General features: G+C 53.3%; 1 protein-coding gene across 5 annotated transcripts in view; it reads right to left on the bottom strand.

Moving 5' to 3' along the window:
- CRMP1 (collapsin response mediator protein 1) overlaps window positions 1–17,535 on the bottom strand; it is a 70,389-nt gene extending 52,854 nt beyond the window's left edge. Inside the window, exons 1-2 of one of the 5 annotated variants that reach the window (XR_012377844.1) lie at window positions 8,841–8,930; window positions 8,553–8,595 (exon numbers count right to left, since the gene is read on the bottom strand). Coding sequence is in view for 1 of the 5 variants with exons in the window: in XM_025887331.2 (XP_025743116.1) it covers window positions 17,086–17,466 (381 nt within the window). In the remaining 4 variants the exon portion in view is untranslated. Of the gene's footprint in view, window positions 1–8,552; window positions 8,596–8,840; window positions 8,931–12,806; window positions 13,061–17,085 lie in introns of those variants that run through there. The other 4 variants (XR_012377843.1, XR_012377841.1, XR_012377842.1 and 1 more) reach the window with 4 other exon arrangements.
- Window positions 17,536–19,237: the final 1,702 nt, after the last annotated feature.

Genomic DNA, 19,237 nt, shown 5'->3' with positions numbered 1-19,237 from the left:
AGGACGCCTTCATTCTCTTCACAAACACTCAGTATTATGTAGAGTGCTGCTTACAAAAATTAGCCCTTAAAGCTTCAGACATCCTTACCTATACAGCAGCAACATAAAGTCAGCCTCTGCTAGGAGGGGAGGTCTGGGTCACAGTGAAATTTCTGCATCATTGTCTATCCCTGAGCAAAGCATTAAGCCTCCCTGCATTCTGTTCTCACACATGCTTGGTAGGAATAATATCTGTCATCTCCACCGCTAAGTCAGAGGGATGGAAAATCCATTAAGGTCTAGGGAACCCTGGAAGAAAAGAGAGGTGCTGTGCTAATCAAATAAACACTTAACCCAAAATCACTAGTCTAGCAACCTTGGGTATCTGGAAAATAGCAGAAAACCAAAGCTGTTATCACAGAGACAGGGAAAGACAGTGACTATGTCATCAAGGAGGGGACATTTGAACTGGGTTCTAAAATATGAGAAGTTCAAAGACACCAAAAAAGGGGGAGAAGCGGAGCCTTCCAACAAAATAAATAGTATATACATAGACAAAGTTCAGGTTCTACGCTGTAAATAACAGAAAGCGGATGCTGTATGCTGTCCGTGGTCCTGAAACCTCGTTGCACATTAGGACAGCAAGGTTTCTCCAAACCCTAGGATGCTAGAGTTGCCTCTCCCTCATCCAACCTTGTAGTTCTTCACTGCTCTTCTTTCCTGGCTATTATTTTGTAATCTTTATATTCCCAGAGAACAAAAACAACCATTACCTATGTTTCACAATGTATGCAACTGGTTACATTAGCACTAGGGCTTAGTACCACCCTTTCAATACTTTTAATTCTCCCACCCCAAGAAGCTGGGGAGAGGGCATACTCTAAATCAGAGTAATGAAATAACCAGTCACTCCTTGGGAAAATGAAGAATCCCTTCCTCCAAAGGGCTGGCACAGAAATGAGTCTCAAAAAGATCTGGGAAGGCCTGTTTTGATAGAAATGTGTTTGACCATGCATTGAACTTCATTCTCTTAAGACAAAAGAAATGTTAAGGTGAGTTTTAAAAGTTACCAGTCCTTCAGACTCTATGAGCCACTAATGTTGAGGCTTATGTTTACAACCCAAACATTCAACAGGAGAGTAGGCTCACCTCATTCATACATCTACAACTTAAAACATTAAAAAATCCCAAAATCCACTGGGATTACCTGCTAAAAATTTCAATCCAGGTGCTTCTGTCAAGATTTTCACTTACCAGATGTAGTTTACGGGCCAAGAATTTATGTCACTAAAAAATACCTCCAGATGATCCTGATACGGACCCTCTGGTGGATTGTGCTATTTGTTTTGCAATTCATTCTGCTCCCCTACCCTTGCCGTGCTCCAATGTAGGTGCAGTGCTCTTCTGCCCCACCAGCTGTGGGTACAGTCATGTGACTTGCTTTGACCAACAGAATGAGAGTGGATGTGAGTGCACCAGTCTGAGCACAAACTTTGAGAGGCAGGTGGGATTCCGCTCGATCTTGACAGTCCACCCTACGCTGTGAAAACAACATGACCCAAAGAGGGAGCCTCCTTCATTCTGAGTCCCAGAAGGAGGGGATATGAGGAGAATGCATAACACAAACAGAAGCCTAAAGACAAATCTAGCTGAGCCCTGCAACGCCTCTGCCACCCACAGACCTATAAGCAGTAAATATTTGGGGTTGTAAGTCAGAATTACAAGGTTGTTTGTGATGGGGCATTATTGTATCAGAGTGAACTGATACACCACCAAGACTGTGCTGAGAGCCATATGAGGGACTTTCTAGCTCAAATATTTCATAATTCCATGCCTCGGTTCCTCCCTTTACTAACCAGAGCCCCCGTCCTCGCAGAGCTCCCATTCGACCTTCCTGCAGCAGCAGCAAGGGCTGCCGTACGGTGCACCTGCACATCCTACTTATTCCCAGAAAACCAGCCCATTTGCCTTTGATTTATCTCAGGGGACAGCCTGTCAGTCAGCAGCCCTTTGCCACACTGTCCAGGAAGGCAGCCCTGGAAGGGGCAACAGGCCTGAGACCAAATCTAATTAACACACCTTTGTTTTCCACTTGCATGGGGAGAGAGCCCAATGGCATTTTCCTCCTTCATGAAGCAGAAATAGCAGCGGTCCCCATGGATTGCAGGCCTTCTCTGGAAACTCGGGCCCATTTCCATGAAAACTGCAGTTTTAACAGCGAGATCTCAGGTCCCAGGTCCCATGAGACCGGGAGACAGTCAGGAAATAGTCCCTCATGGATGGAGTACCTGGTTTTAAAATAACCCACCTGTAAGATGATCCCAGGAGCAGGCAGGGCCTCCGGAGGAGGGCGCTAGCTACATCTGTGTCTATGTAGAGACCCGTTTCTGTGTTACCTTGTCTCTGCTTTTTACATCATACAAAGCAATGTAGACAGAAATCCTTTACCTTTAAGGAAATCACGTTCCTGAGCGCATACTAAGCGTTGGTTCTACATTACATAGATTTTCATTTTTAATTAAGTTACCTGAAGAAGAGGGTATGATGGGGGCGCCTGAGTGGCTCAGTCGGTTGTCTGACTCTTGATTTCGGCTCAGGTCATGATCTCAGGGTCGTGAGATGAAGCTCCAAGACAGGACCCACGCTGGGTGTGGAGCCTGCTTAAGATTCTGTCTCTCCCTCTCCCTCTGCCCCTCCCCCTGCTCACACTCTCCCTCAAAAAGAGAAAAAAAAAGTAAATAAATAAAATAAAAATAAACAAGAGGTGGGTATGATGGCTACAAGTGAGGAAGCTCAGCGAAGTGATTTCTCAAGGTCACACAGCCAGGAGTGGGTGCTGCCAGATTTGAACCTAGTTCCACCTGATACCTACAAAAGGACAGCCCCATTGCCCCCGGGGTGGTTATCCTGCATTCTCCTCACTATATGTGGTTAACATGTCTGAGCCTCAGTTTCGTCCTCTGCAAAATGGGGACAAGCAAGAAGCGACCGACCATATATACCCATTCAACTATTTACCAAGCACAATACCGACGCCATGCATTCCCCTGCCCCCCTGATAGGGTTGCTGCCATTGTGGCCAGAAGGGAGTAAGGCAGATTAAAGGGCTCCGAAAGTTGCTAAGATCTCCCTAGTGGGGAGATATTAAATGCAGAGACCTATTCATCCAATAAACACTGGCAAAGCCTCCTGTGAGCCAGATGCTTCCACACCCAGTATCTCTTTGACAAAGAGGCGAAGTGGCCTGCTGGTTAAGTCTGTGGGTGCCAAGCAGACTTCCTGAGCTCTGATCTGGCCGCACCCTTACTAAGCCTGTGCCCCAGGCAAGTCCTCCTCTGCCTGTGTCAGTTTCCCACCCGTAATGCAGAGAACTCTTTTGGAAAGACAAATGAATTAAACCCGTGGACAAGCACTTAGATCTGTGCCTATTTGTTGTTGTTGTTGTTGTTGTTTTAACCTTTGCAACATGGGGAGTTAGATCTCATTGAGATGCTCCGGTTCCATCTTCGACTTCTCTCTAAACTCTCACTTCAGACCCAAGTCTTTCCTCCATCTTGTGGCATCCGGTCCAGAAAGTCCTCCCATGCACCTGCTGATTCCCACCTCCCACTGCACCTGTCCCAGGTCAGCCTTCACCACCTGTCTCCCTGCTGCCTGTCTTGTCCCCTCCACATGACAGCCAGTGACCTTTCTGAAACACAAATGCAACCATGTCACGCCTCTCCTTTAAACCCTTCATCGGGGCACCTGGGTGGCTCAGATGGTTAAGCGTCTGCCTTTGGCTCAGGCCATGATCCCAGGGTCCTGGGATCAAGTCCCACATGGGGTTTCCTGCTGGGCGGGGAGCCTACTTCTCCCTCTGCTCTGCCTCTCTCTCTCTCTCTCTCTCTCTCTCTCTGACTCTCATGAATAAATAAATAAAACATTTAAAAAAATAAAGTTAAAAAAAATAAACCCTTCATCAGTTAGCTTGCCCTCATGCACAGGACAAAGTACGCCCTCCTGGGTAATTTCTGGCCTGACCCCACCCCTCCCCCCAGCCTTGTGTCCGCACATTCCTCCACTCCCCACACACTAGCTCCTAAATTGCAAGTTCACACCCCCCCGCCCCGTGCCTTCCTATGGCCTTCCTGCCAAACCTGCTCTACCCACTGATGTCCAACTCACCCTGTGCGCCACCGTGTCCTGACCCCAGGAATATGTGGTCATCCCTTGCACTTCCCACAGCTCGAGACGCACACCTCACGGTTAGCATTGCTTCAAGACGCTTCATCTTCCAGCTCATCTTCGTCTGTCTATTTCTCCCATGAGGCTGGGAGATCCTTCACGCCAGAGACTACAGCTTATTCCCAAGCAGCTGGGAATTACCTGGGTGACCTGGGACAAGATACTTAACCTCTGCGTGCTTCAGTCTCCTCATCTGTAAATGGAACTAATCAAAGTTTAACTAATCAACTCACAGGATTCCTAAAGATAATGTGTAAAAGCACTTTGTACCCTGCATACGCTGAGTACTGGTCTATGTAGTACAATATTTTATGCCAAATGTCCTATGTCCACGCATTGAGGAAGCAGGAAAAAGCTTCCATTGCTCTTATCACCTTCTCAAAGGTGTCTGTGACCCTAGAAAGTTTTTAAGCCAGTTTGAAAAGTGCCCAATGATTAAAGTTTTATTTTGAATCTATTTTGTTCTGCATGCCCAGAAATAAAGGATAGCAAAAGAGAAGAGAAGAAAATGAAGGAAAAAAAGGAATGAAAAATTCTAACATTGTACCTGGAAAGTGTGCTCCATGAGGAAGGGAGCACCGGGGCCATTTCGGAAAACAGAGGGTCCTGGGTAAGGAGAAATGCCTGAGAAATGCCTTCTGGAGCCTCCAGGAATGCCAGTGTGGAAGAAAAGTAGACCTGTGAAAACTCTGGGGGCAAAAGTAGGGCAAGAGGCAGACCCTCAGTCCACACACATGTGAGCTTTCCAACGGAGCTGCCCAAGAGTAAAGCAGGCTGCTAAGTAAAGTGGCGATCTCCCTGTCACTAGAGGTATGCAAAGAGAGGGTATTTGGAATTCCTGCACTAGAGGAGAGACAGGGAGAAGCAAAAGACACCACTTCCTGCCTTCTTAACTGTACAAACACTGAAAATTTCATATAACTTAAAAGGTTCCTTTTAACTTTAGGGTTGTATAAATCAAATATTTGCTGAGATATTATTAGGACTTCAGCCCTAAGGGTCTAGGAGTATGGGACAAAATACAGGGTAGCATAATCTGGGGACAGGTACAATATCCAAAACAGCTACCCGTTTATTCTATGCAATTCTGCATCAGACCCATTGAGCCACTGAGGTCATTATTCAGCCAAGGCCTAGGGGATATGTGTGCTATGATGCTCCAGCTTACACAAAAGACCCTTATTGTAAAATCTTGCTTTTCAGTGGGAAATGCAATGAAGCCCATTAATAGATCAGCTCTGTCCTCTCCCTACTGCCAAAGTACCTCTTGGGAGGCCCTTCTTTGAGCTCCAAAAACCCTTCAAACCACCCTCATCTTCTTCTGGATGGTAACCACCTAAATACTAAATCCACAGATAGGATATTTGTTATGGAAAGTCAAGTGCAGAAGTGGCTGAAACCCCACTCAGCAAAGCAACACCATTTGCAACCTGGTTTCATTCATCCACCCACGCAGTATGAAGGCTCTCTGTGAGTCACCAGCCTGCAAGAGCACACCTGAGAGATGCCAAAGAGAATGAGAGGCTGTCCCAGCCCTCCAGTGTTCAATCAAGTGGACAAACCAAAGTTACTGACATGGGAGCACTCACAGTTCCCAGCCCCTGAGGGAAGGATCCTCCAGGGAGAATGGACACAGCTTACACAAAGGCAAAGGCCTGGAGAGGGTAAGCCTGGTCAGGGAGAATGTTCCAGGTGCCTGAGGCACAGGCCCAAGGCAGGAGTGCTTGCTTTTGTTTTCTAGACCAGCATCTCTACGAAAACACCCTAGATCCCACTCCTCCCAAGCCACCAACCCCAATTCAGAGTGATCTTTTCTCAGAGCAAAGTTAGGATTTCATCTCTGCATCTCTCCAGGGCAACGAATCTCAACCTGTGTTCAGAACACATGTTCAAACAGTATAAAAAATGGCAGCGTTCTTAAACTAATTAAAGACCAACACAACACCAAGTCCGTCAGCATTCATTAGCATGCCATCCCTACTATGGTGTGACTGCGTGTCTCGGGGCCTTGAATAGCTCACGTCCTTATGCTTCAGCACCAGGGCACTGTCCACAGAGCCTGGACTCTGTCCTTTTGTACGCTCAACAGCAAAGTCCTCTTGAGGCTTTCTTTCCAGGGCAGGAGCTTCCTTTGATTCACACACAAAAAAAATTGGACTCATTCAACAACACCTCCCCGCTTGTTGTGAGTGCCCAGGATTCCACCTGATACACGTTACTAGAACAATTTGTAGACTTGGTTGCAAAAATATAAATTTTACATGCTGATCAAAATTTAGCAGCACATCTGCAGAGGATTTTTTTCATACACCACTCTGCTCACAGCACATGGGCTGAGAACCACTAGTTGCTAGAATAGCTCACATTTCCTATCTTATACTAGTGCTTCTTGTAATGGGTTCCTAATCTCCATATCTGGCCCTTGGCTCTCACCCCCGACCCCGTACCAATCTGGATTTCCAATTGCCCACTGAGACCCCTCAGCTTAGTACTAGTTCCCAACTTAATTCAACCTAAGAACCAGTGCAGGCCTTTTCTTCCAAACTCACCCCTTATACTTCCGGACCATCTCATCATTAGCTCTAACAGCTGTTTATTAGCATCTCTTATGTGCCGTAACTTTCCTTTTCTTTTTTTTTTCATAACTTTCACACTTAATCCTCATATCTCCTTTTTTTAAAGATTTTTTTATTTATTTGACAGGGAGAGAGAGAACACAAGCAGGGGGAAGGGCAGAGGGAGAGGGAGAAGCAGGCTCCCCGCCGAGCAGGGAGCCTAGCTCAGGGCTCAATCCCAGGACCCTGGGATCATGACCTGAGCGGAAGGCAGACGTCCAACCATCTGAGCCACCCAGGCGCCCTAATCCTCATATCTGCTTAAGGAAGTTTATCATGGGGCTTCTCTCCATTGACTTAGGTCTGATCATGTGACCTGCTGTGACCACATGACTGTGAGCCGTAATTGAGCACAAGTTCTTAAAGGCATGTCAGGTTGCTACCAGTCTCTTGTGCCTCCCTCCTTGGCTCCTCCAGCCTGAGTCTCAAAGTGAGGAGATACAAGAAACAGACCCATTGTTCACCAGCATCCAGGGGCAAAGCTACAGCCAGTCCAAGGCCCTCATAAAGCATCAACAAGAATTAAGTGTTATGTTGTTGAAAGCCAGATATGGTGGTTGTTTGCTACAGAACAAAGCTAATACACCTTCCCACAATAAGAATAATAGCAACTAACCTATAGAGGATACACCACGTGCAGGCACTAGTCTAGCATTTGACACATAGTAAGTCATCTTGTTCTCTGGAAAAAATCCTATGGAGTATTATTATCCCTATTTCACAAATGAGAAAACTGGTGCATAGACAGAATAAGACACTTGCCCGAATTACACAGCGAAGTCGGTGGAACGGTTAGACTCCAAACCCAAATTGTCTGGTTTCAGAATCTACACTCTTCCGTGCCACCTTTATCATACCAGCTTCCCAGTTCACGAACTTCCAGGGGCTTCCTGTTACCCACAGAATAAAAGTCATGGGGTCCTAAGCTTGGAACTCTATAAAGAAAAGGAGTCCCCGGGCGCCTGGGTGGCTCAGTCAGTCAAGCGTCCAACTCTCAGTTTCGGCTCAGGTCATGATCTCAGGGTCATGGGACCGAGCCCTGCTTCGGGCTCCACGCTCAGTCCAGTGTGCCTCTCCCTTTATCCCTACTCCTCCTCCTGCTCTCTCTCCAAATAAATACATAAAATCTTAAAGAAAGAAAGAAAAAAGAAAAGAAAAGGAATCTGAAGCCCAGGGAAAGGAAGTGACTTGCCTGAAATCAAATATCCCACCTGCATTTGAGCCAGATTTAGAACCTATATGCTATTTCCATCACACTGGGTACATTCTACGTGACCTCCAAAGTGTTATAGAATCCCCCCATACCCACACCCCTTCACGCTTATTTCTCCTTCTTCACGCTGCCCACCCCCCCATCCATCTGCGTCCAACACCTCACTCTCTTCTGACCATATTCATTCTCCAGCCCAAGTCTTCTACAGGCTGGTCCACCTGCTTTGCATGCTCGACCCTTGTCTCCACCAATCAAATCCCTCACCATCTAGCTCGCGCTGCCCCCTCACGTCCCAGGAAGCCACCTCCTATAGCGTCCCCCAACACTGAGTCCTCCCCTCCCCAAGCCCCTCTAACACCTGCCCTCTGTCATCCTTAACTGCTTGTGTGTGCACGTTGTCACTTAGGTGGTAAGCTTGTTAGGGTCATGGATCATGAAATATGTTATTTTTAGCTGCCCATCACACCGGCACAGTCCCAAGAACAGAACAGACACGTGGTGAACACTTGCCCACTCACCTGCCATTCTGAGTTTTCGTTTCCTCCAAGAGAGAGCCTGAGTCTGGAGAAGGGAATGATCATCTGTCAGCCACCGACATGTGCCAGGCACATTCACATATGTCCTATCAAGTGCGTTCCATGGATTCAGTCATGGCCAAGTTCATCATGAGAAACAGACATGCAGGGCTAGGTTGGCACAGCTAGGTTACAGAAGAAGTCCTAACAATGTCACTGTTTCCCTCTCTGAAACGCTTTTCAAGAATGTAATTTAAACAAAGTAATTTTTCCCCTAAGAATATGGCTCACTTTCCCCCTCTGCTCATGAACTTGACGTTAAATGAGGGTGTCTGCTTCTCTGTGCTGGACGACAGAAGCTCCGAATCAGGTATCAGATAGATGTCCAGCTGCACACCTCCAGTGGCCTAAAACACCGGCAGTTCTGTTCCCAGCTCTTCCTCGATCCTCAGCCCTGGTATTTCAAGATATCACTATATGCATGACAAATCCCTGCGGGCATCTCAAATCCTTTGTGTTAAAATAAAGGGGGGGTAAATAAACTGAGTATCTGAACTGAATGGCATGCTCAAGAAGTATAACAGGCCTCACGTGTTTTGCATACTTGCACATTAGAGTAACTAGAGTCTGACGTGAGTTTCACTTACTGATCGCTTTCTTCCCTGCCCATCTCCGCCGTTTGATGGGACTCATGCACGCACACAGACACACACAGATTTCAATCAGATAGTGATTTTCATAGCAGACAGACCAGCCCTTCTAGCCCCTCTGCTTGCATCTGGCTCTTTCTTCCTCCACAGGCCACGGCAAGAATTTTTACATGCCACCAAGTCTCTGTGAACCTGCGCTCACTGTATGGGATGCAGGGATGATATCGCTGGCCTGCCTTCCTCGTAGGACTGCTCTGAAAACCCAGTAAGAGATCACGGAGGTCATGCTGAATGCTCTAACAGCCTGCAAACCCACAAATGATCAGTCCTCGGGAAGTCCACCTTTTAATAATAATAATTCTTCACCATTGTGGTGGACACTCTGGTCTCCCCCCATGACCGAGCCCCCTTCGCTGGCTCTGCTGGGAGCCTAGAGCTTCTGCAAGGCCAGGAAGCCATGTGCCTTTGTTTGCTCAGAGCCACGCCCAGGATGTTCTGACACTTAACCACAGCAGTGGGCTCCAGAAACAGCTTCACCTAAGTTAATCCCCGGCTGTGCCATTAATTTTTTAAAAAGCCACACATGAAAGAGAGCTTTGTAAATATTTTAAACAATCCTTAGGGGCTGAAGCTAAGTGTTTTTGCATTTTCCCTCCCCTCTGTCGGGTACTCTAGGATTTCAGGAAAAGGCTGAGGTGGGAAATAGAAGGAAAGATGCCCGATCACAATCAACATGAACATTTCTTAATTCAGCCATGCCCCGCGTGGGATGTGCCTCCTCCTCCTCTGCTCAAGCACCCTCCCCCCTATCTCCGGCTGCTCCGGCTAAAGTGGGACCTTATCCTGATGGTTCAGATGACAACGCTGAGGCTCACGGGGGGCACAGAGTGACCCAACATGGAGCAGGCGGGATCTTGGGGATGAGCTGAGAGTTGTATCTTGGTCCTTTTCAACCTTCAGGTCCCTCCACGGGCCATGCACACCATGGCTACCAAAAACATCCAGGATTTGCTCTCCCTGTACAGAGCAGCTACACTTGAAAGCAGAGGTTCACACAATGCTGACTTTCCTTCATTTTCTCCCGCATGCCACACTCATTTGCCTCTGGGCCTTCCTCCACTCACCTAGGAACTCCCCCTCCTCCCTGCCCTCCTCCCAGGACTAGGGTAGGTGTCCCTGCTATGGTTTCCACCAGCCTCCTGTGTGTCCCTTTAGGACACCCCCCACTCTTGGATGCAATTTCAGAAATGTTGGTCTTTGCCAAACTCCGGGAAGGCACGGGCAAACCCATCTCAAGCCTACTGTCCCTAGCACCCAGCACAGTGTTCATTATTAACTTACCTGCTGCGCAAACTAAGGGTGCCACATTTGGAAGATCATGCCTCTAATGGCATTCTGGTTCCTGTCACAATGTGTACATTATCAGCAAAAGATCCTCCGGAAGCTGAGGGTCCTACAAAGGGACTCCATCCAAGTCCATCCTCTCTGGTTTGCTGTTTGTTTAAACCACAAGTCTTTCTGGGTGAAGTAGGCTTATGTGGACCAAATGAGACACAAATAAATGCTCACTGAGAGCCACCTTCCCAGGAACTAAGTATACTTTTCAGCGTGCGCCCAAGCTATCGAAGCTGCTAGAACCACGCCATTTGGTTCTCTTTGACACACAGGTTGACTACTGGCGCTTCGCACAAAGATAAAAGCAGCATCAGCCAGCAGTTCTACTGCCCTTATTACGTGCCTAACACATACTAAATGCTTTGCCAGAGTCCTCTTGGATGCACACTGATCCTGGGAAGCGGCCAGTGTGGGCCCATGTGGGATATCAAAGTGCAGAGGCTGAGAGGTGGCAGAGTGAGGCTGAGCTCCCAGATCTGTCTGGTACAAAAGCCTGGGCAGCCATCCCCACTCCCTGAGGGTCACAGAGGGGGGCAGGGCAGCTGTTCAAGCCTGGAGTACTGTTCTTACGCACCTGCGCACCTGCCTCAAAGACCATCTGGCAAAACTGCCTTCCTGGAAACTAGGGTCATGAGAGGGAGACAGACCTGCCATGGGCCACAGCCACAGTGGGACCCAAGGCTCCAGACTCAGCAGTCACTGCATCACCCCCACTCCCATCACTTGCCCTGGTTCCCCTGAGGGTTCAGGGTTAGAGTCCCAAGGCAGGGACTTAATCAAACAACACCCCCCCCTTTTCCTCCCCTACTGCTTTGCCTGGGGCAACCACACCCCTACCACACTGCTTCTGTTGATTATAGGACTGGCCAGTCACACCTTCCTATCTCAGAAGGAAGGAATTATGGATGGGTGAGAGATGGTCTCTACCCTCAGGGGTCACACCTCTAGGCAGGAAGTCACCAAAGGTCTGCTGGAGAGACTTGAAGCTGGGCCCAGGAGGAGTTTTCCAAGGAAAGACTCAGCCCACAGTTGGAGAGGAGGCGCAGGGGTGGGGGGATGAGGGGGCTCTGTCCCAACTTGCCTCTCACTTGTGCCCCAGCCAGTGCTCCAGCCTCTGGGAGGTTTAGGATTTATTGAGAAGACTGAAAATAGTATCTGCCCTAAACTGGACAGGCTAATGGGAAATAGCTCCCTCCTCCCCAAGGCTGCCCTCCTCCTGTAGGTGCCCTGGGGCTCCCGGAGCCAGGATTCGGGATAAATGAGTATGCTGGGTTTCCTGTCCTCAAACCTCAGGTATCATGCTGGAGGATTCTATCACACCCAGAACATCACCTCCCAGCACCTGGCTACTCCAGCACCAGCCACCAAAGGCCCACAGGCTTCCTCAGCGCCTGTGAGCCACATCCTTCAGGACTGATTTGGTTGGACTCCGGTACCAGGGAGGGAATGGGTTGGAGGCCAGGTCTCCCCAGAGCTGCGCCCTCAGCCCTCAGCTCCCCACCCGAGACAAAGCTGGGATCCTTTGTTTCCGGCCACACCCAGGGACGGCGGACGGCTCAGCCCCCAACCACCCTTCTACCCCCCAGCGTTAACCCTTCCCGGGCCACAGCTGCCAGGGCCGCCCCATTAGGTTTATTTTTAGCTGCTGTGAGGAATGGGAGGGGCGCTCCATCATGGCGCTGCCTCTAGGTCCAGGCTTCCACTCCATCAGTAGGGGCGGGGAGTGGGAGGCGGAGGACGGTATTTCTCCTTCCTCGGGCTGGGAAGGAACTCGGCGGCGAGGTCCAAGAGCCCGACGGTGCGGAGGCCAGGCGCAGGACGCTCGGCACTCCCCGCCCCATCCCCGCTCCAGGGCTGGAGGGAGGGGTTCGGCCCCCCGCGCCCCTCCCTCTTTTGTTCAGCTCCGCATCCTCCCGGTCCACGCCATCCTCCGGCACTTCCCGTGGGGTGGGGGTGGGGGGCGGCAAGCCCGCGGGGAGAGGGACCCGAGGCTCCAGCCCCGCCTAGCCATGCGGGGCTCCCCACCACCACCACCATTGTCCCCAGAGGCTGGGGGGAGGGGGCTGCAGTGCTGAGATCAGCCCCGCCCCACCCGCCGCCACGCAGGAAGCCTCGGGGGCCGCCCCTGCCGTCCCCCCGCGGATCCCGACCCTGGCGGCGACCACCCCCACCCCACAAAGAACGGCGGGGCGGGGGCGGGGGTCCGGCTTACCGTGATGTGCGGAATGCTCTTCTTGCCCTGGTACGACATGGCCCCGCTGGCGCCCTCGGCCCGGCCGGCGGACCTGTGGGGGCTGTCTTTCGCTCGGCCCGGCTCTCAACCGGTCCCGCTCCCCGCGGGCGCGGTGACAAAGGCCCGGAGGGCAGAAGAGAGGGACGGAAGCTCGGCGCCCGCGGCTGCCCACGCGCCCGCTGCCCCGGCTGCTCGGCCCACCCGCCGCCGCCGCTCCGGCTGCCAGCACCGCCCGGCTCGGTGAGGAGGGCGGGAGGAGGAGGGAGAGGCGAGGGCGGGAGGAGGGGGCTACAGACAGACAGCTCCTCCCGGTGGCGCGGAGCCGAGCCCGATTCGCCCCTCTCGGCTCGAACCAGGAAGCTCTTCCCTTCCGATCCCCCCGCCACTCCACCCCCCGCCCCCCGAACCGCCCAGCCCTGCCGACCCCCGCCCCGCGCACACGCCCTCGGCTGCGCCCCGGCCTTGCTCTCGCGATTGGGAGGGTCTGGTTTTCAGGGTGCTTTTAAATGCCAGAGACGGCCTTGGGCTGCGCGGGCAAAGCCCCGCGGCAGCGCCACAGGTGTGCGGCTCCGCATCTGCGGGCCTCCCCGGAACAGCTGCGCCGGGGAGGGAGCGTGGGGCCGGCGGCGAGGACCCGCCAGAGCTGCGGGAGCGTTCGGCGGTCCTCCGGACCCGGCCCAACGACTGCCCTGGCCCTCTCCTGCCTCTCTTGCTGCGTGCAGCCTCCGTTCGTCTGTTTGTCCATCCGCTCTACACACTCCCTGAATAGGTCAAGCGCTTTTCCATCTCCAGGGACTCCAAGCCTTTATTCAAGCTGTACCTTCTTCCTTAATATCTAACCCCAGACAAAAGGTTACCCATCTCCCAGACTCAGCGTCAAGGTGCTCTCCATAAAGCCTTTCCTGCCACCCTCCCAACTCCCATCATTGAATCAGCCTCCTCGAGGGCTCAGCAGGAGCCTTACTGCCAGGCCAAGGGAGTGCAGCAGGGATGAGAGAGACAAGGCCCTAACCTAATTAATGGCTGACCTGCTCTACCCCTGCAGCAGCTTCTCATCACAGAGCAGCCTGGCCCTGGAGCCACCAGGTCACCCTCACAGTCTTGCCTACCAGTGATTGTTTGGAGGGCCAGACCACTGGTGCTAAGGTCCCCATAGGCCCCAGGAGAGGCTGGGGGGATAAGGGGAGCATAGAACGTCCTGCCTCCCAATGTATAGTGTACCATAGCCCCAGCACCCCTGACCCAGATGTTGCTCTGGGGAGAGGTGGGCAGGAGGCTAGGGCATAGCTTGATAAACCTCTTGACAGGAAAGGAGAAAAGAGGGAAGGGGGGAAAGGGGAGTCCTAGCAAGCCCCCACAACCCCAGACAGGTGCCCCAAATCTCCAGACAGAATAAAATGTTAACCTTCTCTGCCATCCACTTTCTGCCTGGAAAATACAAACTAGCAGTATCTTTTAAAAGACCCATCTTTACTTTCAAGTTGCCACCCAGAGGGAGGGTGTGCTAGGGGTGGTAAAGACTCCACTACACAAGCTGAGGCCTGAAGCTCTCCCCTCCACAGCTACCTAGAGGCCAGTCACCCACACCAGGACAGGAGGCCAGAGATGCCTTGGCCTTGAAACAGATGTGGGGTTGTAGATTCACAAAAGGGAAGCAACTTAGTGTTCCAGGAACACTAGACCATCATTTTCCCATTTTACAGGTGGAAAGTTGGGGCTTACAGAAATAAAATGGTATCTCAGGTGCAAAGTATATTAGCTACAGCATAACAGTTTCTGGAAGCCAGGTTCCTGCACTCCTTATCTAGAGCTCATTCTCCACTCATTCTTCCAATCTGCCCTCTGGACTCCGAGCTGGGTCTTAAATCCTTGTTGATGACCAGAATTTGCAGGTGACTGTTCCCATGTTGCCTACATTCCCTTCCTCAGCGTTGTGAAGTCCTAGGTTCCACGCACCAGGACGTCCCCAGGGGTCAGTCTGGACAGGGAAGCTCCAGAGCTGCGGACGAGACCACGTGTGCATCGGGGGGAGGGGCACCGGGTTCGCGATTGGCCAAACAGATCGCTGCGCCCAAGCCGACTTCCCGGGTACAAAGCGCCGCAGTCGCTGGGCCTCGGGCCTCAGCAAACGCTGCGCCTGCGCCGCAGAAACTCCTCCTCCCTCCCCAGGAGAGAGCTTTCTCGGCAGGGGGAGGACCTCGGGCCCCCGTACCCTCTGCAAAGCTCTGGAGCCGCGAAGCCCGCCCCGGAACCGGAGTCCCGTGGGCGCTTGGTCCGCAGAAAGTAAAACGCTTCCCCTCGGGAGACCGTGAGCCGCTGGGCTCCGCAGTCCCAAACCTCGAGGACTTCTGGAGCCCTAGGCGCGCCGGAGGGCGCCGCCTTTTGTCCGGTCCCCGAGAAGCCATGGAGAAACGGGAAGAGAGGGCCAGAGGGGGAGAGAGAGGAGTGGAAGAGGTGAAGCGACCACCATCCCCAAATGCCTAGAAGCGGCTGCGGAGCCGGCCCAGGCAGAGCCTGGGGGCGATGCTGGCGCTGGTGACACTGACCACGGACGCACTTCCAGACAGCTTCCGGACGTGCACAAAGCGCTCTCGCCTCCCTGATACTCCACCACGCCTTGTGGGTGGCTGGGAGAAAAACGCCAACCCCATTTCACAGGTGGGGAAGCTGAGGTTCAAGAGGACTAAGTGCTTTGGTTGGAAACCAGGGTTTCCCGGTACAGACCCTGACTTCAGGATCCGCAACTCTGAAGCCTCCTGCTCGGGCTCAGAAGCCTGGATCCTAAGCAAGGTCGGCCACCAGGGAAGGAGGTGGTCAGGGGGGAATAAGAAGGGGTAGAGGAAAGGAGATGACTCTCTAGATATCTCCTTCCCTTGCCCCCACCCCATCATTGTAGACCTCCCCCCTGCAGGGCGCCGAATTCAGGACCATGGAGAGTTCTCGAGCAAAGAGACAGAAAGCGGAGAGGCGAGAATGGGCGCCGCAGGAGACCCGGTACGGCGTCCTTGCAGCCGGCAGGCTGGCCCAGCCCCCACTCCTCCAGGAAGCCCTCCCAGATTTCTGTCTGAATCGAGCTCGGCTTCCTCCCGCTCACTTTATGCCTCTCACAGTATTTAAGGGGAGAAGGGTTAATAAAAAATGATAGTAAAATTCAACAACGAACAATTTATTGAATGCCCACTGCTTGCCAGCATTAACTGATTTAATTCTCACAATGAATCTGTCGCCCACCCTGGCCTGGGGTGGGGCCAGCGTGCTGAGCTGGGACCCCCGCGCTTACCGCGGGTCTGGGACCTGAGCAGTGCTCAGACTTCGAGTTCTGGGCTAAGCTGACGGCTCGCTGGCCCTCGGGTGTTCCAACTTCCGTTGTCCTGGCATCTGGTCCCGACCCTCACACATACATCCCAAAGCTGTGCTGTCTACCCATCCATCTTCCTCCAGTTCCCTGGCGACCGCTAGCTTAAGGGAGAAGAACCATAGGGCCCAGGGCCTGGCATTCCCTCTCCCTAATCATGCTCCTTCACTTTAGGGAGGGTAAAAACCTCCAAGTCTAGGAAGCTAGAGACCGGGGTTCAAATCTTCAACTTGCTCTGTGAAGAGAGCACAGTGGCGTCTTGCTGTGGGACTCAGGAGCATCCCCTGAAGATGTCAGTGCTTGGGGATAGCAGTTTCTAGTGCTAGCTGCCCGATTCATCTAAATCGTTAACCAAATCTTTCCCCCAAGCATAGAGGGAGCACACACGAAAGGTTCCTTTCAGCATTAACCTGTGTGACCACAGGCGTTTCACTGAACCTTTTCCAGAGTCTGGAACACAGTAGGTGCTCCATAATCACTAGTGAGTGAGTGAATAAATGAATGGACGAATGCGGAAAGGAACTCCCCTTCTTTTCCCATAAGGCAGGGAATGGGGATCCTTGGATTAACTTCACCCCAGAGGTCCCCTCGCGTTTTAAAGGTCCATGTGGCGGCTGTAGCCAACTTACTTTCCTTCTCAGAGCCTTGCTCTCCCTTCCTGCAGAAGAGGAGCGGGGGGCTGGATTTCGAAGGACCCTTTGGAGTCTCACGGGCTGGGCTGGCCAACCCCGACCAAATCGTACGACCTCTCCGACCCTCCAGTGTGATGGAGTGGGGGAGGGGGCCTTCCGTGGCCCTCTCAAGCCCGGCAGCAGCGGCCCCGGCACTCCGCTCAGGCGGCTCCACGCCCAGCTGCCCCGAGGGCCCCGCCCCCCGTCCGGTCCGCGCGCGTCCCGAGGGTACCTGGCCATTGTCCCGGCCGAGTGGCAGGTCACGGGGCGCAGGGCAACGGATGCGCAGCGCGGGTGGTCGCTCCTCGCGCTCGCCCGGCGAGCTGACCGCCGAGCCCGAGAGCTCACTCACGTCGCTGGCCGTGTCCTCGCTACCGCCGGGCCCCGGCAGGCCGACGGCGTCGGCCCGGCCAGCACTGCGAGGCGTGCGCGCCGAGCCGCGGCGGCCCACGCTGTACGCGTCGAAGTCGATGGTCTTGTTCTCGTAGGCACCCTCCACCGCGGCGAACATGCCGCCGTACTTCTGGCGCGGCGTCTGCGCCGCGCTACCCGGCCGCGCCAGGTACACGGGCAGGTCGTCCTCCGTGTTCCACGCGCGCCGCCGGTCCGCCATGCCGGTCCAAGGCCGGCCGTCCACCCGCGCTCCCGCCCGCCCGCGGCCCTGGCCACCGCCGTGCGCCGCGCTCCGCGCTCGCTGCGGGCCCGCGGCGGCCCAGGAGCTACTGCGGCCCGGGGAGGGGCGGGGCGCGCGGCGGGGCGGGGCCGGGGCGGGGCCGGGGCGGGGCCTCCGGGCGGCTGTAGGCGACCGCAGCGGCCGGCTACAAAGGACCGGGGGGGCGGGGACCGCGGCGGGGGCGGGGACCGCGGCGGGGGCGGGGAGGGACGGTGACGTGCCCGAGCCGCAGCGCGGAGGGCGGGCAGGCGAACCGCAGTGCCCTCGCCACACCCCCACTCCCCGCCCCCAGGCCGAGCGCAGGGCGGGAGGAGAGCGAGGGGCGGGAGCCTCGAGTATGCACACACACACACACACACGCACACTCGCTTGCGCACACGTACACATTCCCCAGGCACACACAGGTTCGTACCCGCACACCAGACAATTACGCCATAAAACACGGGAGAAATGCACAAACATGCTGGCACGCGCGCGCGCACACACACACACACACGGGAGTCGATTACACTCAGGCTTCCCAGTCACACACAGGCTCATTCAGTCACATCTTAGACATTTTTGCACACACGTACAAGCTTGTACATACTATGAGTCAATTACACACACCCACACCAGAAATTCTCATAGTCACCCAACCCCACCAACCCAGCATCACACCGAAATTAATCGCACAACCGGAGAAACACTCACACATTGGACACAGCATTCATTCACTCTACAGTGTTATATTGAGTGCCCGCTGGTGCCTAGCACGTTGTGGGTGCTGGGGATGGCGCTGTGAACAAAATACACCAAGTCCTGCCCTCTGGGAGCTGACACTCTAAGGAGGGAGGTGGCAAGACAAGAGGGACATGCCACGACCACACTCACTCAGGCACACAAGAGAATTACACTCCTGCACGCCAACGAATGACTCACACACATGCACGATGCTCACGCCTACAACACCCACACAAGGAGACTGTCACACACTCACACCAAAGGCAAACTCACAAGGTGACTCCACACAGGTGCACTCATAAACCCAGTCAGGACACCCACACAGAAATCCACCCTGGAAATAAGGAAAGTCTGAAGCTTAAAAATAGGAATGCTCCAGAGAAAGACACACAGAGAGACAGATGAACACATATGAACACACACACACCCGTCAGTCACCCAGACAAATATTCCCCATTCTAGAGTCACCTCCCACAACCCCTAGTACAGCCTACCCTTAATGTGCCAGGAGCTTGCAGTCAAGAGTCCCAGGCTTCCTCTGACTTGGGCCAGGTGGAAGGCATGAGGGCCTGGGGGTCATTCTTCTGGGGCTTCCCTCAATCCTTCTTCAAGGCCAGGCTCCATGTGCCTCCCCTAGACACCATCCTTCATTTCTCCAAGATTATTGTCAGGCCAAGGATCCTGAGAGTCTCCGGGGATCTGGCGATCCCAGCTGCTCTTTCTGGACGGATGGAATCACCAGCTGCCGACCTTCTCTGCTGGCGAGTCCAGACAGGCAGCATTTGGGACTGGGTGGGGACCGTAGAAGGGAGCCTGAGTGCCTGGCCTTGCACCCTCAGCCCTCCCTATTCTGGGAGCTGTCCCTTCAGCACCAGGTCTCACCAGTTCTGGGGTCCCAGACAGAGAGCCAGATTCACATTCTCGTTCTTGTGACTGCTGGAACCCAGGGGCTGATGACGCCAGGGATATTGACTTCATGGTAGCTGAC

The sequence above is a fragment of the Callorhinus ursinus genome, unplaced genomic scaffold (genome assembly GCF_003265705.2).
Source record: "Callorhinus ursinus isolate GAN/ISIS: 27379988/994484 unplaced genomic scaffold, GSC_fseal_2.0 scaffold4, whole genome shotgun sequence".
Taxonomy (NCBI): domain Eukaryota; kingdom Metazoa; phylum Chordata; class Mammalia; order Carnivora; family Otariidae; genus Callorhinus; species Callorhinus ursinus.
This window is presented reverse-complemented; position numbering and strand designations above follow the sequence as displayed.